This window comes from Phocoena phocoena, chromosome 2 (genome assembly GCF_963924675.1).
Source record: "Phocoena phocoena chromosome 2, mPhoPho1.1, whole genome shotgun sequence".
Lineage (NCBI taxonomy): Eukaryota > Metazoa > Chordata > Mammalia > Artiodactyla > Phocoenidae > Phocoena > Phocoena phocoena.
In genome coordinates this window covers 166,520,963-166,545,239 of record NC_089220.1, presented here as the reverse complement: position 1 = coordinate 166,545,239, position 24,277 = coordinate 166,520,963, and the positions used below count along the sequence as shown (strand labels likewise).

General features: G+C 45.6%; 1 protein-coding gene across 5 annotated transcripts in view; it reads right to left on the bottom strand.

Moving 5' to 3' along the window:
* Positions 1–24,277, bottom strand: part of KIAA1217 (KIAA1217 ortholog) — a 321,560-nt gene that overhangs the window by 35,256 nt on the left and 262,027 nt on the right. For 3 of the 5 annotated variants that reach the window (XM_065870849.1, XM_065870852.1, XM_065870853.1), the window contains 3 exons: positions 13,880–13,984; positions 13,357–13,406; positions 6,813–6,979 (listed from right to left, as the gene is read on the bottom strand). In XM_065870849.1, coding sequence (XP_065726921.1) covers positions 6,813–6,979; positions 13,357–13,406; positions 13,880–13,984 — 322 coding nt within the window. The remainder of the gene's footprint in view (positions 1–6,812; positions 6,980–13,356; positions 13,407–13,879; positions 13,985–24,277) is intronic. The other 2 variants (XM_065870851.1, XM_065870850.1) reach the window with 1 other exon arrangement.

Below are 24,277 nucleotides of genomic sequence, written 5' to 3'. Positions count from 1 at the left end.
TTTCTTGTTGTGGAGCACGGGCTCTAGGCGTGCGGGCTTCAGTAGTTGTGGCACGTGGGCTCAGTAGTTGTGGCTCGCAGGCTCTAGAGCACAGGCTCAGTAATTGTGGCGCACGGGCCCGGCTGCTCCGCAGCATGTGGGATCTTCCCGGACCAGGGCTCGAACCCGTGTCCCCTGCATTGGCAGGCGGATTCTTAACCACTGCACCACCAGGGAAGGCCCTGGAAGGTTTTTTTTTTGTTTTTTGCGGTACACACGGGCCTCTCACTGCTGTGGCCTCTCCCGTCGCGGAGCACAGGCTCTGGACGCGCACGCTCAGCGGCCACGGCTCACGGGCCCAGCTGCTCTGCAGCATGTGGGATCTTCCCGGACCGGGGCATGAACCTGCATCCCCTGCATTGGCAGGTGGACTCCCAACCACTGCGCCACCAGGGAAGCCCTCTTTTTTGATTTGATATTACACAATCATGATTGTGATTTGCGAGTAATGCCAATTATAGTTTTAACTTTCCCATCCACGTGCCTATTTTTTCTTTTTCCAGCCCTACTGCACTTGCTAGGATATTTAGTACAGAGTTAAATAGAAGTGAGAGGAGGCTTCTCTGGCCTTGGTCCCGATTTTATGGAGAATGTGATAGTGTTTCACCACTAACTATAATGTTTTCTGTAGGATTTTCAGACATCCTTTATCAGGTTAAGAAAGTTTCCTTCTACCCCAAGAGCGCTGAGTGCTTTTAGCATTGGTATCGAATATTGTCACGTTTTTCCCTGCACTTACTGAAATGATATGATTGTCTTCTTTATTCTGCTAAAAGGTCAAATACATTGACTCATTTTTTTCATATTAAAACAACCTTGGACTCCTGGGGTAAAATCCAGGATAACGTATTACCCTTTTTATATATTGCTGGATTCACTTGGTCCTACTTCGTTAAGGATTTGTTACATATATTTTCATGAGGCATATTGGTCTGTGGTTTTCTTTCCTTATAATATCTTTGACTGGTTTTGCTCTTAGTGTAATTCTGCCTTCGTAAAATGAGTTGGGAAGCTCTATTTTCTGAAGGAGTTTTTTACTTTCAGTACTTTAAGAATGTGATGCCATTGTTTTTTGACTTAACTTTTGTCTCTGCGAAGTCAGTGTCCTCATTTACGTTTCCCTGTATGTAATGTGTCCTCCACCTCCCCCTGGCTGCTTTTGAGATTTCTCTCTTTATTCTTGGTTTTTAGCAATTTGCTTTTGCTTTTGCTTTGGTTACATTTGTGCTTATCCTTTTAGGAGCTTATTAAGTTTTTTGGTCTGTAGAGTTACAGCTTTCATCAAATTTGGAAAAATTTCAGCCATTGTTTCTTCTAGTAATTTTCTCTTCCCCCTTGGCCACTTAATATTGTCCCAAGAACCATTAAGTTTCAGTTCATTTTCTTCAGACTTTTTCTTCTCTATCCTTCAGTTTGGACATTTCCATTGCTATCTTTTCAAGCTGACTGATATTTCGTTTCAGCAGTGACTAATCTTCTATTAAGTCTGTTGAGATATTGTGTTTTTCAGCTCTTGAAAGCTTTACTTAGAGTTTTAAAATATCTTCTATTTTTTTGGGTCTCATTGTGTTCATGTTTTTCTTTGAATCCTTGAGAATGATTATCATAGCTGTTTTAAAGTCCTTGCTGATGACCTCATTATCCCTGTCATTTCTGATTGGTTTCCACTGACTGATTTTTCTTAAGCTTACGGGTCACATTTCTCAGCATCATCACCTTTCTAGTAACTTTTGATTGAATGCTGGACATGGAGTTCTGGGTTTTGCTGTTTTCCTTTACAGATGTTAGACTTCCTTTGGCAGACAGTTAAGCTCCTTGTGGACCGTTTTTGTTCTTAGAAGCTTGTGTTTAAGCTTTGTCAGGGTGAATCTAGGGTAGCCTTTACTCTAGGGCTAGTTTAGTCTTAAGACTGAAGCATGGCCTTTCTCTGATTGCTACTGAATGCCCCAGGTGATTAATAAAACCTCTTTGTGCCTGCTGGTTAAGACATAAACATCTCCCTGTGTGAGCTCTGGGAAATTTCTGGCGTACAGCCTCCCACTTTGTGTCTGGCTTAGTGGTCTTTCACAATACGCATGCTTGGATTACTAGTAGACAACAGATCCACAGATTTACATAATTCTTTCCCACAGACCTTCCTTTTATTTGGTACTTCGCTCCACAACTTCCAGCTGCTTCAGCTCTTTACCCTCAACTCAGCTGGATGGCCAGCGCTCTGTTTGGGTTATCCCTCTCTGCGTCACAATCTAAAAAGTGTCCCCAGACAGAAAGCTGAGGAAGTTACAGGTTTCACCTCCTTCCCTTCCATTCTCCTAAGGACCACACTCCTGTGTTGTCTGTTGTCCAATGTCTGAATAGAGTTGTTTCACACACTTACTTATTTTTCAGTGATCTAGATGTCAACAGTAGGAAGGCAAGCACAGTTGTAGTTATCCCTTCATCTCTGGAAACTTCAGTTTATTCTGTGCCTTGAGGTTTTTATAAAAATACTCAGACGGAAGTAACGCTCTTCGCTATTAAAAATTTAAGTGGACCAAACAAGTTATCCATATCAGCTTCACTGAGAAGCTAGGAAACTGCCTAAACCTAATTCCACCCACCTCAAAATGGACATGTACCTCACATACTCATCTTGATTTCTCAGGTAAAATTTAAGACCGTCGGTCTTGCCAGCAGTGTCGTTGAACTGAACTGATTTTGCTGTCCAGCAGTGACAGTAAACAGTGGCTGTACAACAGGTCAGGAAGTTTCCTAACAGCCAGACCCCAGAATGACTCCTGACCACCCAGCTTAGCTCCCCAGGCTGTAGGGAACCAGGTATCGGGTGCCTCGTCACAAGCACGTGTTATCTGGGAGGTGTTGCCCCGTCTTAGACAGCCTCTGTGTGCAGGTCTATCTAGGGCTTGATACATTGTATGGCAGCCTGATTGTCAACTCCTGTGCTAGTTCCACTGATTATTTCTGCCTGGTGGGGAGAAATAGGCCTGCTCAGCATGGGCCAACCTCTCGAGTGCTTTTCTCAGGGACACACATTCCCGTGACCGTTATTTTGAATGTCAGAAGATAAATGAGACTCTGGCACATTTGTATGAGGCACTACCTTATGAAAAGATACCTTAAGATAACTGTGCTGAATCATATCATTTCAAGTACAATGGCTCTGTGTCCTGCTATGTTTCTTTCTTATGTTGATGTCTTACCTCTTCCCTCTCTTGGGAACACACAGTAAATTCTCAGTAGTCTTAAAAATGGAACACCAAGTTCAGAATAATCTAATTTTCAGTTTATCGGGAAGCACAAGGAAGAGATAAGGGACAAAGAAAAAAATTGTGGGAACTGGAGAAGGAGGCCAAGTCTCATCTGCCCCCCCGAGGAACTTGAACCCGCTCTTCCAGAAATTTCTCTCTCCCCTCAAGCCCACAAAGGAGGGCAGAACTGCAGCCACTTCTGTGGATACTGGACGACCTTAGTAACACCCAAGTATTGTGGCATTTTGGAAAAAAGATGTAGCTCATCACTTTTGTTTTTTTTCTATATCATACCAGAAAAGGTAATAGACAATCATCTTTTGAAGGGCACATTTATTAGGTGCCAGACCTTCCCCTGTCTCTTTTTCCACTGTTGCCAGCTAACTGCAGGTGCAGCCCTCACCTGGGAGTGGGACCATCACAATATAAAAGTTCCATATAGCTCTTATCGTTTATGACCAAGCAGAGAATACGTCTGATTAGCCACTGGGAATGGGGCGCATTGTTTAGAATCAGGGCTTTGAAGTCACTGGGTGTGTTTTTCATGCTTACAGGGTGTTTCTGCCTCACCTCTTGTGATAGCTGGCTGAGATCTCAATTTCCAAAAGGCATCTCAATGGACTGAGAGTTCATAATATCTGAGAGCAGTAGTTCTCACCCTGGAACATTCTAGAACCACCAGTGCTTGGCCTTTGATCCATACCAATGAAGTCAGACTCTGGCAGGGGTGTCTGGGTATCAATATTTCTGTGAAAGGCCTCAGGTGATTCTAATGCGTAGCCAGGATTAAGAATCGTTCTCTGAGACTGGTAACTCACGCGAGACTGGTGAGCAGAAAGACGGGAGCGAAGTTTTCATGTTTTTTTGGATCATTTTCTCAGGCTCCTTCACCTCCCTCAACATTCTTTTTGTCCTATTTAAATCTATACGCCCCACAGTGCCTGCATCAAATTTCTGCTTTGGAGAATAATCCATCAGTTCTGCAAATGAAATGCTCAAATAGACTATGCTTGACAGTCTAGGATTTTCCCATTGATTTAATTATCTAATTACTGGAGCCGGCTGCCAAGCACACACAGATTTCATTCATTTTCACTATTTTATAACATTTGAATTTCTAATTCAATTTTAGTTCTTTTGAGACTGTTCTGGAGTTTCGGAGCTCTCTAATCATAGCTCCATTATTGGGCTTATAATCATTTTGGGGGGCTGCACTTTACTTTTGGTGTATAATACATGTACTGAGGGGGGACTGGTGCTGAGATAGCTTAATTATTCTAAACTGGTTTTGTCTCAAATAGACTCCCCTTAAACCTGATGGGGGCACGGAGGATGCCAAGACCGAGGTAGAAATAAGAGCATCCAGGTTAGGAAACAAAGTGCTTCTCTTTCCCCACGTGCCTGTGCTTTAGAACTGTACCAACGTCTCAGCTCTAGAGCACACCTGCTCGGTGTCCTTTACCCAGAAACCAGGAAAGCTGAGCAGCTCTGGGGCAATAAAGAAAACTGCGTGGTTAAGATAGTGTCCCGGACTTGACTATAGAACCTCTTTGTTTGAGAAGCTGTGATTTTGCAACTGAGCCTCCCCAGTTCATGGGTTACAAGGAGCGGCAAGTCGTGGGAGAGCCCTCCCTCCTGGCCAGAGGACCAAACACTGCCGGCCACCAGCAGGGTGACGCTGCAGCCTCACACATCACGGCCTAGGTATCAAATGCGCCACACCTCAGGGCAATTCCACCTCTGCCCCAAACCAGCAGATGCTCACTTTTGAAAGCAGTAGGAACTACCATACACACGACGCATTTAGGAATTTTTTTCTTGTGAAGGTCCAACTAGGGGTGCACAATTTCCAAGTGGCCAGCAGGTGGCACTAAAAGGCAGATGCAGCCCAAGATGGGGGCTTAACCTCCATAACCCCCAGGTAAGAACCTGGGAGCCCACAGACCCTCTCTGGCCTGCAGAGTACGAAATAATTGATTTTTAAATTGCCTTCCAACATTTTTAGAATGAGTACAGGTATTTTATATAAAACCTCCAGATTCTCTTGAAACACCGAAACATCTAGAAACAATGGACTCTCATTCTACCAGGTCAACAGCTGCCTGGAGCTGAGTGGCAACTGTCCTTTAGAGAGGCCAACTTGTCACTGTCCCTCGTCCACTCAAGTTAACGCCAGACACTGTGGGCACTGGATTTTGGCACCCTGCACACACCCTCAGCCCAACCTGTACACTTCATTTCACTGCAAAGTGTCTTTAAAATCACAAAGCAAGGAGAAGCGAACGTAAAGGATGGGGAACGTCCCCGGTGACATGATTCAGAAGAGGATTTAAGTGAATTCGCAGGGGCTGTCCAGGAGTCTGGGACGTTGCCTGAGAGGCAGAGTAGCCTTTGGAGACCTAAGCGTGAGCAGCCTGGTCGGCGATGGGACCTCAAGGCAGGCTCTCAAGCTACCTTCCCCTCCTGTTTGTTCTCCAGTAGGTAGAGGGCAAGGGGAAATCATCTTCGAAGCTTTACTCAGGAAAATGCAGGACTCATGCATCGGCGAGCTGAGGGCAGAGAGCAGCTGTGCTCTGAAGCCCTTTCCTTCCTGGACGCACCAGCACAGGAGCCTGCAACCCACTGAGGGCACCGCAGCTGTGCGGCTGCTCCTGGCTACATGTGCCTTGTCCTAACGTTTGCACTGTGAGCTTCTCGAAGTCCAGGAGGACACCTGGGGATAGGCTAAGCCAGTACTACGTGCACATTCACCAACCTGCCACCAAGGGCAGAGAGACGTGAGGCTCCTCCGTGGAGCAGACAGATGACCTCACAAAGGTCCACCCTCCCAGTTCCTTATCGCCCTGCCTCGTCAGATTTATGGGATTTGTTCGCCAAGACTCGTGACACGAAGGGTCATTTTCCCTGCCCTTTGATTCCCGTGTAGCGCATATATTCCTAACAGCAGGAACGAGTAAGGAGAATATTGTGGCGCACACATACTACCCAGATAAAATGCAGATGTTTTTCTCAAGTCATCCACGATGGCTCCTTTTCCTTATGAATTCACCCTCCGGTCTGAACTCCTATTTCTAAATGCATCACAGCTCCTTGCGAAACACCTGAGCTGCCCGCAGCACCTTTGCACATGCTCAGTGGGGAAGAGCAAGAGCCCAACGCTGTGAAGCAGGAAGTCGTAACTGGCTGCTAGAACGCTCCACGGGCTCTTCTGCTTTCAGCTCTCCTCCAAAAAGCACAGGCTTAATGCTTTTTTCATGTGTAAAAGCACACCCAGCTTAAAGAAGTGGCTACAGACTACCACTGCAGTGGAAGGCTCTAGACCAAGATCATGTGTGTGGGAGAGGAGACCCCTGCGGAACGGCGCCTGCACCCCGGTCCTCAGTTATCCCTAGAAAGGATGGTGGAAAGAACCCCGAGAAGGTGCCGTGGGGCCAGGGATGTGGAAGGAGGCGGATGGGAGGAGGAGGAAGCTGACTGTGGGCCATTAAGTCGGAGGACACCATCCACAGGGAACACGGTCTGTACCTGGAGCTGTCGCATCTGCTGCAGCTGGAGCCTGAGTTCGGCCACACTCCTCTTCATGTCGAGCAGGCTCATGTGGGCGGCGGAGGTGCCAGCAGGCGGGAGCTGGCTGGGTGGCCCCGAGGACTCCAGGGCGCCAAGAGGCTTCCCGCCGGAAACCTGGGGAGTTCCTAGGAGAAAAGAGCAGCAAAGTCCCTGAGAATGCCAGGAAGGAAAGTCTAAGCTTCAAGTCCCATCCCAACAGACTACTGGTAACTCTGAAAATGCCCATTTCCTTCATGATGAAAAGAATCGTAAAAAATGACACTGGTTCTCTGAAGGGCAAAAAGAGGGAATCGAATTTCAATAAATTAAGGAACGTGCATGCAATGTTATAGGGTGTAGTCTGTAGTCATGTTCTAGAAGTTTGGTGCTATAGGAAGGGAGATCACAGAGCGGTATGTACAGCACGATGCCATATTAAGGAACCTAGCTGTCTGTCTATCCGTGTGTCTTCTTTAAACACACGGGTTTGCACAGAAAAAAGACAGATGTACATATAACAAAGTGGTAACAGTAACTTTAGCTGGTGGTATTCTGTGAGTTTTCTATTTTTGATATCACCACTTTTTGTATTTTAAAATTTGCATAGTGAATATCTATAATTTTTTTGGCGGGGGGCTGCATCGCATGGCTTGTGGGATCTTATTTCCCAGACCAGGGATCAAACCCATGCCGCCTGCAGTGGTAGCACGGAGTCTTAACCACTAGACCACGAGGGAATTCCCTATAATTTTATAATAGAAAAAATAACTTAAAACTCTGGGCCCTAACACAGGCTGCTTACTATCACTATTCCCTACAGGCAGATGTATCCCAAGAACACCCACTTAGTTCTGGGCAGAGATTTGGCCGATCACCAAGGGGAAACTAATAGGAACTGGGTACTCCCTTCGGGTTTCCAGCCCCAAGGAAGCAGGACCTCTGCGTACACCTCCTTTAGTGAGAAAATCAGGCATGACGCGAATATTCTTGAGGAGAAGAATCCAAAAAAAAGGCAGCAGAGAGAAACTCTTCCTCAACAGTTTAGTTGCTGCCATAAACTTCTGCTCCCTGAATGCAATTTAAATCATCCTCACGTAGTTCCTAAGCCCATCTGGGAAGGGCCTGCTTTGACCAAGTCTGTTTTAAAAATGTCCCCCAAAGCACCCCGAGTAGCACTCACAGGATCGGCAAGGTGCGCGCATCAAAAGGAGATGCTACTTCCTTTTTAGGACAATGCAATTCTGTGGAAGAGGCTTCAAGTAGAGAGTAGACAAGGAATCCACAACACACAGACACACAACACAACGCACTCACACCTGAAGGGGCTGTTCGGCTCTCTTTCCTGTAAGGGACAAAGTGGAAGGTTTGCTTAGTCCAGGCCGGCCTTGCACGGCAGAACCTCTCGCTGCTCTGTGTACCTGGAGCGCTCAGAGCACAGCGGCCTCTCTTTCCATCTAGGCTCAACAGCCGTGGAAACCTCTCCTTCCCCAGATTGCACAGCCCCGCAAGCTGCTGCCACGGCTATGGACGGTGTGCCAGTGAGCAAGGAGGTGCCTCGAAACCGTCCTCTTACTTGCGTGGCCTCAGCAGTGCCAACGGAGAGCTGACGGAGCACCAAATTCCTCACCCCTGGGTGCCCGTCCCAACAGAACTGGTCTCCCAGCTCTCGTGGCCCCCTTGGAGAGTCGGGGGAACACGTGGGAAAGCATTTGAAGGATTTACAGAGGAGACCCAGCAGACCAGACGGTGAGATTTTTGTTATCTTTATGAGCCCAACTAGCCACTTGCGTCATCACCAGTCATGACTCTGACCGACTTTTGACCATCCCCCAGATCAACATCACCCTCGAAAGAGCAAGATCTGCCATGTCTGTAGTTATTCCAAAGAGGGTTCCCTAACTGTGAAGGTCCTCAGTGCAAGAACATCCAGTAACATTTCCAGTAACAGCAGCCTGTCTGAGTTAACACAGCACCTTCAAGAACAAGTATTCTGAGGGGGTGACAATGAACTGGAAGTTCTCCTTTAAGACTCAGGTTACTTTATCATCACTCCACATTCTCAGGCACAGGTGCGTGTGTACACGCATGCACGCGTGCACCCACACCCACCTACCCTCACCACACAACTTCATCTGTACAAATGATGACACCCTCAAGGTGTTTCTCCAACAAAAATGACACTGTGCTAGCCAGCTACTCCTGGTCGGTAATGAGAACCATCCTGCTAATTCCTCAGCCAAATGACGGCACATATTCCTTCAACAATCGTGCTTCTCCTCGTATATTCTGAGGTCACCGTTGCACCTTGCCGACATCCTCCGTGGAGGAGAGGCTCAAGTTTACGTGCCTCCTGCGAGAATTGAGTACCGATAACGGGTTTAAAATATGTCTTTCACAACCGAGTTTCTTTATGGAACCTATGCTCATGTGTAAAATTTCCTCATCTATAACCTCTTAATCCACTAAATCCGGTTTCCAACTCCATCATTCACTGCACTGGCCCTTTAGAAGGTGGCCAGTGGTCAGCTGTCAATCCAACAGACGCTGGGTTGCCATGATGGCCCCCTGATGTGATGCTGGGCTTTGTCAGTCACTCCTTTCCTTCTCAATAACTGAAACTTTCCTTTCCCTCGTCTTCTTCCCTCTCCACAGCCCATCTTGGCCAGCCTCTTTCCTAATTTCTTCCTCGGCCAACCTTCTGAATCCTGGCCTGCTTCTTCTCTCACGGGACATGACTTCAAGGGAGGTCACTTCCACAACGCCACCCGCCAACGTCCTCCACATCTTTGCCTCCAGCACACGACTCTCTTTACAGCCCCGTCCCCATACCTTCGTGCTGCTACAGGACTTTTCCACAAGCAGGTTGAATTTATTATTTCTACTTATTTCCCCCAAATCTCTTTTGAACTCATTTTAGCCAATGGCACTATTATTCACTCAAGTATTTAAACCAGAAACCTGGAAGTCATTCTCAGCACCCACTTCCTAGTTGTGTGACCTTGGGCAACTGACTTAACCCCTCTCTCTCTCCCTCAGTTTCCTCATCTGTAAAATGGTTGTAAGGGTGATTGTGCAGGATGATGGAATTAACACATAAACTGCTCCGCCTGGTGTCTGGCACAGAAGGACCCCACTGTGATTATTTTTTTAAATTTTTAAAGAAATTTAGTTTATTTTTGGCTGTGTTGGGTCTTCGTTGCTGCGCACAGGCTTTCTCTAGTTGCGGTGAGTGGAGGCTACTCTTCGTTGCGGTGTGCGGGCTTCTCACTGCAGTGGCTTCTCTTGTTGCGGGGCATGGTCTCTAGGCACGTGGGCCTCAGTAGTTGTGGCACGCAGGCTCAGTAGTTGTGGCTCGCGGGCTCTAGGGCACAGGCTCAGTAGTTGTGGTGCACGGGCTTAGTTGCTCTGAGGCATGTGGGATCTTCCTGGACCAGGGCTCGAACCCGGGGTCCCCTGCACTGGCAGGCGGATTCTTAGCCACTGTGCCACCAGGGAAGCCCTGGCTGTGATTATTTCTCTAAGCAGAGTGAGGGGGAGGAGCCCCACCTGGAGTGGCAGCAGGTGGCAGTGGTGACAGGCTGAGAGCTATAGGCAGGTGCCCCAAAATCTACGGATGGAGCTGATCTGGTGGGTGGGAACCCCGAGTGGTAAATGAGTTCCGCTTCAGATTAGTCACGGGACCTGGGACCCGCTCTCCGAACCCACAATGTGGGGTGGTCACATTCTAGTCTAGGGAGGAGAGTCAGCAGGTAGTTTATCCTCAGAACCTCCCTTCCCTGCACCTCACCCTCTCCAGGCAACAGCCTCTTCTTCCTCCTACCAAGTCCGCTCTTAGGTAACTTACTTCAGTCAGGTATATCTTAATATAAATCTTATTAAGTACACATTTGATGGGAATTTAATGGGTTTGGGGTTGGCCAGACTGGCTGCGAATCTTAGTAGCTCCACAGCTAACATCTTCTTTACAGGGTTATGTGTTTAAATGATATAATACACTATAAAACACAGGCTATGACTGTGAAATGGGAAGTTCCTTCTGTTCTCTTATACCCACGGTCAACCAAATATTCCTAAAGTAACAGCAAGTCTGGGTTTCCCTTTTTCATGTACCCTTGGCCAAATGAGCTTCCTTGACTTACTACATAATTCCGTGTACTTGTCTACAGAACAGGGATAATACTTCTCGTCGCTAACTTCGTAGGATTCTGGAAGAACGTATTTTGCACGCCGTACAAGGCTGCTATGGCAACGAAAGCCCTGTGGACCACATGTAGCCCTGACAGATTAGAATGAGAAAGACCAACCTCGGCAGAGACGCAGGGGAGCAAACCCACGTGTGTGTTACCAGTGGCATCGAAAATTGGCCCAGCCTTTCAGAAGAGAGAACTGGCATGTGTCACCAGTGCCACTGAGCTGTTTGTCCCTTTGGCTTTATTAACTCCACTCTGGGAAATGCATCCCAAAGAAATGACACCTGCTCCCTCCCCCATGCTTCAAAAAAGACATTTGCAAACTTTTTCAAAACGAAGAAATGAAGCAACCTACATTTCTTTAAAGGGACTGGGGCACCTTAACACAAAAGGATGAGGTATCATGTCATGAGATATCATGTCATGCTTGGTGGAGCACGCTGACGTGTGTCACGTGTGTATGGATGTGTGTTCAGTGTCGTCATCTGGAACACGGGAATCACGAGGGTACCTATCCCATGAAGCTGCGTCAGGGGGTAACAAGTTCAGGTCAGAAAAGCACTTAGAACAGTGCCCGGTACATAGGAAACTTCACTAAATGCTTCCTATTATTACTATTAATTATTATTTTACCAAAAGGGAAAAGGAATAAAGAAGAATACAAAACAGCATGTACATATCGATTAGAACGATGGTACTGGACAGGAATAATTTCTAGAATAGAATCCAGAGGAGTAAGATGTTTTAGTGTTTGGTAGCTTCCCCCTCCCAACCCCCCAACTTCATTAGTTATAATTGACATGTGACACTTGTAACACTGTACAACTTTAAGGTGTACGTTGTGTTGATTTGATACACTTACATATTGCCATATGATTATTATCTAACTCGCCCATCCTGTCACATAATTACCATGTCTTTCTTGGGGTGAGAACATTTAAGACCTATTCTCTTGGCAACTTTCAAGTATATAGTTCAACACTGTTATCTACAATCACCATGCTTTACCTTAGAACTTATTCATCTTCTAACTGGAAGTTGGTACTTTTTGACCAACATCTCCCATGTCCCCCACCCCCGGCAACCACCCTTCTGCTGTTTCTACGAGTTCAGTAAGCGCCTTTTCTTCTGTAGGTTCATAATAGATCAGAAAATAGATGAATAAATATCTCCAAAGCAACCTGGCAGTTGCTATGAAATTTCCATGAAACGAGTCTCTGGCTGCCACCAAGGTCACTGACTGATTTCTCAGTAAACCAACCAATCCCATGAGGACTTGGAATGCTGGAAGAGCAGCCCTGCTGGCTTTACGGCTGAAGGGCCTGAACTTGGCTGGAGCGGAACCAGGACCAATAGACGTCTCAACTGAAGTCCCCAGTTCTGTCCACTCTACCGTGTGGCACTACACTCTGTGGGGCTTCCTCCAAATTAGGGGTTTCACCCAACTTGCCACATGCTTTCTGAGTAATTCAGTAGCCAAGCATGTCCCTGGTGACGATTTCTATTTCTAACCCAAGGGAAGGGAAGACTTCATATTCTTGAGAGAGGCCCACCTTGAGTCTGCAGGATAAGATGGACATCAAATACACCTGGATACTAGTAAAGGGCACAGGGGCTATAACCGGGGCCTCTTTGAGGGGATGCTGGCATTTGAAAGCAGGCCCTGGTCCAAGCACGCCTCTTTCTCCTGCCTTGACCCATGGGGGCTCCCTATCAGCTCATGCCTCCTTCTCATCCGGTCACATCCTGCAGCTGGGCTGAGGCCCTTCTCCACTGTAGAACCTTCCACTGCCTTCCCTCTGCACTTAGAATAGTATCTAAATTCCTCACCACAGCACCTGTACATGCTTTGCTCTCTACTTGAATGGCTCTTTCCTTCTGTCCTCATCCTTTCGGCCTCAGTTTGTTTTACTTCCTCAGGGAAATGGCCTTGGTTGAGGCCAGCTCTGTTGGGTAAACATTCATCCTGCACTTTTTCTTAACACTCAGCACACATATAATGACCTGTCCCAGATCCATTTTCTGCATCGGATTAGGGAGCAGGGAGCCTTGTCCTAGTGATGTCCACTGCCCTGGTCCAGTATCAGGCATATAAGCATTTGTTGGATATATGGCCTCATAAATGAATAAATGAATGAAGACTGAAGGGAGAGGACTAATGACTCATCTGGAATTTCAGCATGAAGCAGGGAAGGGGTGGTGTAGGGAGTCACCCCAGAATCCTCTGAAGTTGCATCATATAGGTGACTTGGGGAGAGGTTAATACGTCTGGAAGCAAACCAGGCTCATCAAAGGCACCCTCCAGGCCTCCTGCCCGTCTGGAGGACACTCACCTGCACCATCTGTGTGGTTCTTATTGGCTGCGGTTTTCATCATTTTCTCGCTAAAGGAAAGAAAAAGAGAGTCAGCGATCCGGTTTCCCAAATGCGTTTCCCCCCCAGCTTCCATTCACTACTCTAAGCAATCAGCAGCAGCTAGTGAGGGTTTTAAGCAATGAAGGTATTTCAGCGTCAGCACCACTACTGGCCGGGATGGAAAAGGCTTCCCAGGTGTACAGCTGAAGCACGCTCATGGCCCTCAGATGACGGAGGATGTGGATACACGTGGATGGCGGCGGCAGGCACTGCACAGTGGTCCATGAAGCCACATGCACTGGGAAGCCCATTTACCCTTCTTGGGCCAAAGAATTACCAGAAATAGACAAGCAAACAAACCATGATTCATAGAGATGCGGGTATTTTCAGCCTTGAAATGATTACAAGAAAACGATTGGAATGAATGAATGGTCTTAATCATTAAAGAGAAACAGATTGAATTACTTTGAATTGGTTTGCTTTTTTTTTTGTTTGTTTTTACCTAGATGCATCTTTGCTATTACTTGTAAGGGGCCCTTTAAAAAGCGCAGACTGAACAAGGCCAGTTAAACTGGCAATCTGTTTCTCCATGGCTTGCATCCTCTCTCTGTAAAACAAGAGAATTGTTTGTTAAAGCTTATGTTGACTTTCAGACTGGTTTGTCTACGTGAATGACCATCTGGGGGTTATAAAAGTTCCACTCAGCAGGCCTCCAAAGTTCCCCCCAACCTGGCTTGGGGAAGCTACCGAGCCTGCGAATTCCCACTGAGCTCAAGATTTGATGGACACAGTTTAGTATTAACCCGATGACCTTACTGAAAAGACACTGGACAGACCAGTAGAGGCCTCATGGAAAACGGAAAAGCTTGGAAATAATTCTCTTTGTGCATCTTTGTGTTTTTGAACCTTTCTGCCCTTCTTTTACTATTTGGCCTCTGCACCAGGGGGACCCTAGGCCACTTCTGAGCTGTGTTCCTCCCCGCAGCTGGGAGGCTGCTGACTGACTTTGGTGTAAATGATGGAGATGTTCGTTGTGTGTTTGGAGTAAAACTTGTTGTAAAGCCCAAGAGCAACACAAAGCGAATGTCTCTTACGAACACGGAAAAGTGTGCTTGACATCAATGTCTTCCTTGAGGGTAGAGGGTCCTCAACTCAATGTCACAGGAACCTGGGGGCTTTTACAGGATCAAGCAGGAAAACAAATACCCCTAACAACTTGGTTATCTCAAGACCTAAATAAAAACTCTTCCCAATTTTGATATTATGCACAGATGCTACACCTCTCTGTTCAGGGCCCTCCGGTGCTATGCACAATTCATGTAGCTTTTGAAACTGGCTCACGTTTCTGTACGTCAGACAGTGGCAGTGCCAGGGAACTATTACCAGTATTCCCAACACATTATCAAATCACCACCACAGAGTGACCTCTGCTAAGGACAGCCATCCCACACGCACTGGCATGTGAATTCAGTTATACCTACTTGGTAGTTCAAGACAATAAGAGAGAGAAGGGAGAAGAGTTAGAACAGTGTGGACACCTGGACTGCCATTGTATCCCATCAGCAAGTGTCTAGTCCCAGCCTGAGACAGAAAAGGCACCCCATTCTTCACGGGGGGTCTCAGTCCCATGGGCCTCTTGTAGTATGAGCAATGGTGATGATTCCTGGGCTACAAACAGCACTTTCAGACCCTGTGGCTTTTAAGTACAAGCCAACTACTTTACCTGGTACCCAGCAGAAAAAGTCATGGTGGTCTGTTCTTTCACTAGAACAAAATAACTGATATGCTGGACTTCACGAGAGACGCTGTATCTGTATCTTGAACTTCATGGCAATCAAGAGGACTTTCAAGGGTAATTTTGTTCACACACAACTTTTTGGTCTTGCGTTTTGCCTTTGGAATATAACTCTTAGTGCCGTAAAAAAAACCCATTGAGATTCATTTCACAATCGCAAGCTTCTGACTTCAGAATTCCATGCATTTTCTTTAGTTTAAAATGGATGGTTGTGTCACAATACTGAGTTTCTTGGATGTAAGTCGTGCAGTCTGGAGAGTTAATGGTTGTCAACCCACTGGGGGGAAAACTAAGTATTCATAGCATGATCTCTTTGTTCTAATAGCGTGGAAAGAAGAAATCTCAAACAGTGAGAAGAGATACGCATCTACCCGGAATGACTTTCCAAGTGTTTTCAGGCATAGCTGTGAACGCTGAACCTCTGAGTCGCTGAGCATTTTCAGTTATACGTGTATTCTTGGCGGCCTGCCTGCCATTAAGCAGTGCATTGCCAAAGAGAAAAATAAGTAAGAAATTCCACTCACGAGAGCAGGTTAGTAAATACCCATGGGAGATCCCAAGTTTATCAGACCCAAGTTGCATGGCAGCTCGGAAACGATGGGGTGGTGGCTGGTCTCCATGTGTCGGGGGTACGGACTCACCCAAATGAGCTCTTGGGAAATGGACCACTTCTGGGAGGACCTGCTGAGTTCCAGGTAGAAGTTGTCCAGAACCCCCATTCTTCCCACAGTAATGCTGGAAGCCAAACTCAAGACCCTAAGAGTGGCGGAGAGCTACCCCGAGATGTACGAGTTTAACGCTCTTATTCAATCCTAGGCAAATGCAAAGGATTTCATTTCTTTTAAAATGGCAGGACATTCTTAGGGTCTAGACAGCTTTGGTTAGGAAGAGGCTTAACGGGTTCTGTGAAGCTGTAGTGCAGGATACGAAGGTGCGGAGACTGACTACACTCAAGAGACAATCACATTAAGAGATGTAAACAGTAGGTAAGTCCACAGATGCAGAGAATAAGCAGGAGTCTGGTGGGAGAGAAACGGCAGATGGATTCCAGTGCTGGCCTAGGCACGGTCCTGATTAGGGCTAAATCAGTGTACTCTCTGGTCCCTCTCTGGTCACCAGCTTTCATTTCTAACAAAGGAGGGCAGCAGCATTAAAAACTGAAACAAAGCACTAGAATCATTCCAGATTCAAGACATTGACCGTCAACAGATTCATCACCATGGTGAGAACTGCCGAATGGTTCAGCACAGGTGGGTCCTCTCAGAGGGGTGTCCACAGGGCTTCGTACGTGCCTTTGGCATCCTCCTTGGCTCAGTAGGTACTTGGCTTCTCACCCATCTTCCCCTAGACAACGGTTTTAGGATGCAGAGAAAGAAAACCCCCAAACGGCGCCCCACTCTCCTGACTCCAGGGATGACGTTGACATAGGATGAGGGTCTGGATGCTGTAGAGCAAAAGCCCTGCATTTAGTCCAGATATCCACACACTTGTTCTCCTTTTTGTATCTGTGAGGACAGGACTGGATGCTCCTTGGGTGGCCTCCTCCAGGCTATGTCACCAGTGGGGTCACCAGGAAGGAGACATGATCTGTCAGAACCTTGAGAGTTCAGTACACTTGAGCTTGACGGTCAAGGGAGAGCGATTCTCTCCCCCTGCTCAGGAAACAGTGCATGCCCCAGGCGCTGTGCACATGGATCGCACATGCGTGTTCCACCGTCTTGGCCAAATCCACTTCACAGAAATACAATTCTTTTGACACATGGTAATGAGAAAACTTTTTCCCTCCTGTTTAATCATCAAAGTGTTTCTGGTTTCAGGACTCATTTGAGGGAGATTATCTGATTTATAAATTCATAAATAAGATTGTCCTTCCATTTCATGGTTGGTAATCTGGAAACAATTTTATGGTTTAACTAAATTTCAGCAACTGGAAACTCAGGCAGACTTCTCCCATGATGAAATGTTATGAAGTATGTTTTAATGGGAAAGGGGAAAAAAGAGAAATGCAGTGGAAGAAGAGAAATTAAAACAACCCTGTCATTTTACTGCAGTGGCAATTCTGTACGATAATCAGAAGAGTAAAGATGCTTCAGTTAATTGTTGCCAGTATCGCTTGGTTTAAGGTATTCCAGGGCAGGTACAATTACTGTTGAAAAGACGGTTTAAAAGTGATTTCAGAAACCACTTTATATCATTCCATAAACCATATTTATGTGATTAGTATGTATGGTTAACTAGTCATTTAGTGTCATAAGTCGGGCTGGCTGAATGCATTTTCTCGGGGTCCAAGCATAATATTAACAAAAAATTCAAATCCAATCCAGAGAACGTGCTGATCCCAGTATTAAATTCCTGTTGCTACAACCAGCTTTCCTGCGAGCCCCATGTCTGCCTGTGAAGGTGAAGCAAAACCCAGTCTGCTCGTGGTCTGCTCTCTGTCTGCAGAGTCCAGGGAAGGAAAAAAAAACCTGCATTTGGGGAGATATTTTTAGCCAGTGAGTCCACTCATACGACTTTGATTTAAGTTTTCACTTTCAATGTTTTTTGACTGGGGACTTGTCTTTGGACTGACTGAGGCCTCCTTAAGCCTGAATTAAGTCTTTGTGTATCTACGTAAATGAATGGCTATTAAAAAACAAGTAGTGTGAGAAAGGAATTCCCCTATAATAAACCCCTAAGGAAATGTTTTGAAATATCCCAAAGTGCTGGGAGCTGGCTGACACCAGCCAACCAAGCTGATGTGATGAGGTCCCAAGTCCGCATTCACCTTTGTAACCAGTTACTAACTTTGGAACATAGTGGTACAGGATAGTCAGCAACCACTATAGTAACCAGGGCTGGCTTTCTGAGAGTACTTGCTAGGTGGTCCATCATTCCCTTCTAGTTCTAATATTTTGTAATTATTTTTCTGGTTCCTGCTCATTCCCTGTCACCTCTCTCCCCTTCAGAAAGTGATAAATGGTCAATGAGTCATCAACAAACATTTCTGAGCACTTAATATGTGCTAGATACCATGTGAGCTGCTGTGGACGTGGCAAGTATCATAATTCTTAAGCAATGCCTGCCTTTCACAAAGTCAATTTTTTTTCTAGGAACAATCTAAGTGACTTAAAACCCTTTCGTCTTGGCAGTGCCGAAGGCGTTTTCCCCAGAACTTGAATAGTGAACAGGTTGAAAGCTAGGCCATGCCCTTGTTTGTTCATGCCCCAGTTCTTTGCTATGAGGGAAAAAAATCCAGAGTAATTGAAGACACTGTTTTTAGATGAATTCAACAGAGTACTGGAATTCAAATGATCTGAATTTGTGGTAAAGCTTTAAGGAGGACTCTGAGCCATGAGCTTTCTATTTCTGCCCAAAGGGAACCTATTGGTGAAAGAGCTGATAACTAAGGACATTCTTCTAAAAATGCCCAATAAATTTAACTTCTCATGGAAACACCTAGATTTATTGAGGAGATATTAACAGAGTTAGTGGTAATTGCAACGGGGCTACAATGACACGTACCTCTTAATATTTCGTAGGCAACAGTAGTGCCTGGGTACCACTGCATGCTCCTTGGGGATAACAACCACATCTCGCACCTTTTCTGGCATCCTCAGTCCTTAGAGGAGGACGGAGCACACAGAGGCTCATGAAGAAATATCATCTATAACCCTGACCTTGAAGGCTGCTGTCTCTCCCCCTGCCCTCTGCTCATGGAGAAAGGAGACCAGGGCTGTTCTATCTTCCCATTGCCACTTCAATCCATCATCTGTCCAAACCCTCAACATCTCCCCTGCTTCTGGGTTCTGAATTACTCATCCTGAAGTTCCCTACCAGCATCCAGGAAATTCCCACACATCCCTGGATGACCTCAGCACAGGAAGTTGGCCTCCTGGCTGCCACACCCCAGGCCATGACCTTTGAGAGCTTCAACATTCGCACCAATAACCCTTTCAGAAATTTGGCACTAAGATCCCCAAGCTCTTCTTCAGACATTCTCTGACCTTAAATTCTTACTTGATACAGTTTTACGTTCTAGATCTGAAACTCCAAAATCCCCTTTAAGAACAGCAATCTTTGGTTGTCTTCTGTTCCCATTCACACAAACCAGCTCTTTGCCTGCAGGCTGGCCTTACCTCCTTCACTGCCAGCCATCAATACTGTGTGGGAATTCCTTTTAATTTTCCTGCTCCTTACCTGGGAGATCCCCTCACATACTCTCCACTGTCCTGACCTCTCTCTCAGCCTTGCTGTCCCTCTGCTGGTATGACTTTGCCCCTGAATAAGTGAGGAGCAGAACAGATGAGAAGAAACTGACTGGCGTGGTGGCAGTGAGGTCGAGAGCAAGGGCTGGAGTCTGGGCATCTTCGGATACAGCTCCGAGAGCATCCTCTACTGTCCCGTGTGGAATGTGAGAGACAGCGTCAATAAGACACCAAGGCTTTTGGCCCAAGTAATGGATGAAAGAAGTAGTCATACCCGAGATGGGAAGAGAGGAGTTCATTTTTGGACATGCTGAGTTGGCCAACAGACACTCAAGGGGAGATACAAATCAGTGCTCATAAATCACTGCATGTCTCTGAGTCTCAGTTTCCTCAACCATCAAACTAGGAGAACAACTGCCTTAGCTGTCCCACAGGGCTGTCCTCCTACAGTGACATGGGGAAGGAGGGCAAAGGAGAAAATACATGCACAAGCACATCATAACAGGCAAAACCTGATGGACACATAAGGCTTCCTTTTATCCCTTCAAGTTCATTCATTCAGCAATGATTTTTCTGGCATCAACTATGCCAGACACAATTCTAACTGCTGGGGCATTAGTGGTGAATAAAACAAAGGGCTTGGTGGAGTCAAGGTGGTGGAGTGGGAGGACACGGAGTTTACGTCTCCCCACAACTAGGGCACCTGCCAGATGCTGGTGGGGGACCTCGACACTCAAGGAGACAGGAGGAGCCCCCGAGCGACTGGGTAAGAGGAAAAGTGGAGGCCGGATGGGACCAGTGCCCCTGAGGGGTGGCTGGGAGAGGGGAGGGGTTCCCACACCTGGAGGGACCCTCGGGGGCTCGGAGGATCAGGGGAGAGTGCAGCTAGCATTTCCCCTGCCCAATCAGGCCCCGGGAGGCCTGCTGGGTCCTGGGCTGGGTTCTCCACCTTCTGGGGCCCTCTCCAGCCATGCTGGTCCTAGGGGTGTAGGGAGGGGGAGAAGAGGAGGAGGGGCAGACAGGGAGGGGCCCTCCAGGATCGGAGGATCGGGGGAGATGCGGCTAGTTTCCCCCACCCACCTGGGCCCTGGGAAGCCTGCTGGGCTTCCAGGCCTGGTCCCCTGCCTTTCAGGGCCCCCTCCAGCTGCACGGGTCATGGGGCGGGTGGGGCGGGCAATGAGAAGAGGAGAGACGAACGGGAAAGGAGCCTCCGGAATCAGAGGCTGGGGGGAATGCACCTAGTGTTTCCCCCGCCCACTCGGGCCCAGAAAGCCTGCTGGGGTCCTGGGCCTGCTCCTCTGGCCTTCGAGGCCAGAGGCGTTCCTGGGCCCCTCCAGCCGTGCTGACCCTAAGCCCCCCCCCACCCCAGGGCCTTTCCCGATCATGCGGGTTCTAAACCTAGACCCTGCCCCAGCCTAAGCCCCGCCTCCCACAGCCAAGGCCTTTTCCAGCTGTTTGTTTTTTGTGTGTATGCTACTGTGGTTCTGTTTTACCTTCTGGCTGTTGTTTCACCTATATTTTTATTTTTTCTAACACATCTGTTAGTTTTCTCATCTTATTTTATTTTTTACTCTGTTATTATTCTGCTCCTTTTTTTTTTTTTTTGCCACCCTGCACAGCTTGCAGGATCTTGGTTCACAAGCCGGGGGTCGGGCCTGAGCTCCTGTGGTGGGAGCTCTGAGTCAGGACCACTGGACTAACAAAGAACCTCAGACCCCAGGGAATATTCATCAGAGTGAGATCTCCCATAGGTCCTCATCTCAGCACCAAGACCCGGCTCTACCCAACAGCCTACAAACTCCAGTGCGGGAAGCCTCAGGCCAAACAACCAGGAAGACAGAAACAGAATCCCACCCATTAAAAAAAAAAACAAAACCCGAGATGACAAAAAAATATGTTACAGATGAAAGAGCAAGGTGAAAACCTACAAGACCAAATAAATGAAGAGGAAATAGGCAACCTACCTGAACAAGAATTCAAAGTAATGATAGTAAAGATGATCCAGAATCTTGGGAAAAGATGGAGGCACGGATCGAGAAAATACAAGAAATGTTTGACAAAGATCTAGAAGAATTAAAGAACAAACAGAGATGAACAATACAATAACTGAACTGAAAAATACACTAGAAGGAATCAATAACAGAATAACTGAGGGAGAAGAACGAATAAGTTGGCTGGAAGACAGTAAGGTGGAAATAACTGCCGAGGAGCAGAATAAAGAAAAAAGAATGAAAAGAATTGAAGAGAATCTCAGAGATCTCTGGGACAACACTAAACGTACCAACATTCGAATTATAGGGGTCCCAGAAGAAGAAGAGAAAAAGAAAGGGTCTGAGAAAATATCTGAAGAGATTATAGTCGAAAACTTCCTTAAGTGGGAAAGGGAATACCCAACCAAGTCCAGGAAGCACAGAGAGTCCCATACAGGATAAAACCAAGGAGAAACACTCCAAGACACATGTTAATCAAACTATCAAAAATTAAATTCAAAGAAAAAATATTAAAAGCAGCAAGGGAAAAGCAAAAAATAACATACATGGGACTCCCCATAAGGTTATCAGCTGATTTTTCAGCAGAAACTCTGCAGGCCAGAAGGGAGTGGCAGGATATACTTAAAGAGATGAAAGAAAAACCTACAATCAAGATTACTCTACCTGGCAAGGATCTCATTCAGATGGAGAAATCAAAAGCTTTACATACAAGCAAAAGTTCAGCAAAAAGAATTCAGCACCACCAAACCAGCTTTACAACAAATGCTAAAGGAACCTCCCTAGGCAGGAACACAAGAGAAGAAAAGGACCCACAAAAACAAACCCAAAACAATTAAGAAAATGGTAATAGGAACATACATATAGAAAACTACCTTGACTGTAAATGGATTAAATGCTCCAACCAAAAGACACAGACTGGCTGAATGGATATAAAAACAAGACCCATATGTATGCTGTCTACAAGAAATCCACTTCAGACCTAGGAACACATACAGACTGAAAGTGAGGGGATGGAAAGAGATACTCCATGCAAATGGAAATCAAAAGAAAGCAGGAATAGCAATACTCATACCAGATAAAACAGACTTTAAAATAAAGAATGTTAACAAGAGACAAGGAAGGACACTACATAATGATCAAGGGATCAATCCAAGAAGAAGCTATAACAATTATAAATATATATGCACCCAATATAGGAGCACCTCAATACATAAGGCAAATGCTAACAGCTATAAAAGGGGAAACTGACAGTAACACAATAATAGTGGGGGACTTTAACACCCCACTTACACCAATGGACAGATCATCCAGACAGAAAATTAATAAGGAAACACAAGATTTAAATGACACAATAGACCAGATAGACTTAATTGATATTTATAGGACATTCCACCTGAAAGTGGCAGAATACACTTTCCTCTCAAGTGCACACAGAACATTCTCCAGGATAGATCACATCTTGGGTCACAAAGCAAGCCTCGGAAAATTTAAGAAAACTGAAAACATATCAAGCATCTTTTCTGACCACAATGCTGTGAGATTAGAAATCAATTACAGGGAAAAAACTGTAAATAACACAAATACATGGAGGCTAAACAGTGAACTACTAAATAACCAAGAGATCACTGAAGAAATCAAAAAGGAAATAAAAACATACATAGACACAAATGACAATGAAAACACGATGACCCAAAACCTGTGGGACGCAAAAAAAACAGTTCTAAGAGGGAAGTTTATAGCAATTCAATCTCACCAAAGAAACAAGAAAAATCTCAAACAATCTAACCTTACACCTAAAGCAACTATAAAAAAAAAGAACAAAGAAAACCCAAAGTCAGTAGAAGGAAAGAAATCATAAAGATCAGAGCAGAAATAAATGAAATAGAAATGAAGAAAACAATAGCAAAAATCAATGAAACTAAAAGTTGGTTCTTTGAGAAGAGAAACAAAATTGATTAACCTTTAGACAGACTCATCAAGAAAAAAGGAAGAGGATGCAAATCAATAAAATTAGAAATGAAAATAGCAATCACAACTGACACTGCAGAAATACAAAGGATTATCAGAGACTACTACAAACAACTATATGTCAATAAAATGGACAACCTGGAAGAAATGGGAGAAATTCTTGGAAAGGTACAATTTTCCAAGACTGAACCAAGAAGAAATAGAAAATATAAACAGACCTATCACAAGTAATGAAATTGAAACTGAAATTAAAAATCTTTTTCAACAAACAAAAGTCTAGGACCAGATAGCTTCATAGGCAAATTCTAGCAAACATTTAGAGAAGAGCTAATACCTATCCTTCTCAAACTCTTCCAAAAACCTGCAGAGGGAGGAACACTCCCAAATTTGTTCAACGAGGCCACCATCACCCTGATACCAAAACTAGACGTTATAATACACATAAAAATTACAGATCAATGTCACTGATGAACACAGATGCAAAAATCCTCAAGAAAATACTAGCAAACAGAATCCAACAACACATTAAAAGGATCATACACCACGATCAAGTGGAATTTATCCCAGGAATGCAAGGATTCTTCAATATACGCAAATCAATCAATGTGATACACCATATTAACAAATTAAGGAATAAAAACCATATGATCATCTCAACAGATGGAGAAAAAGCTTTTGACAAAATTCAGCACCAATTTATGATAAAAACTCTCCAGAAAATGGGCACAGAGGAAACCTACCTCAACATAAAGGCCATATATGACAAACCCACAGCAAACGTTATTCTCAATGGTGAAAAACTGAAAGCGTTTCCACTAATATCAGGAACAAGACAAGGATGTCCATTCTTGCCACTCTTATTCAACACAGTTTCGGAAGTCCTAACCATGACAATCAGAGAAGAAAAAGAAAAGGAATCCAAATTGGAAAAGAAGAAGCAAAACTGTCACTGTTTGCAG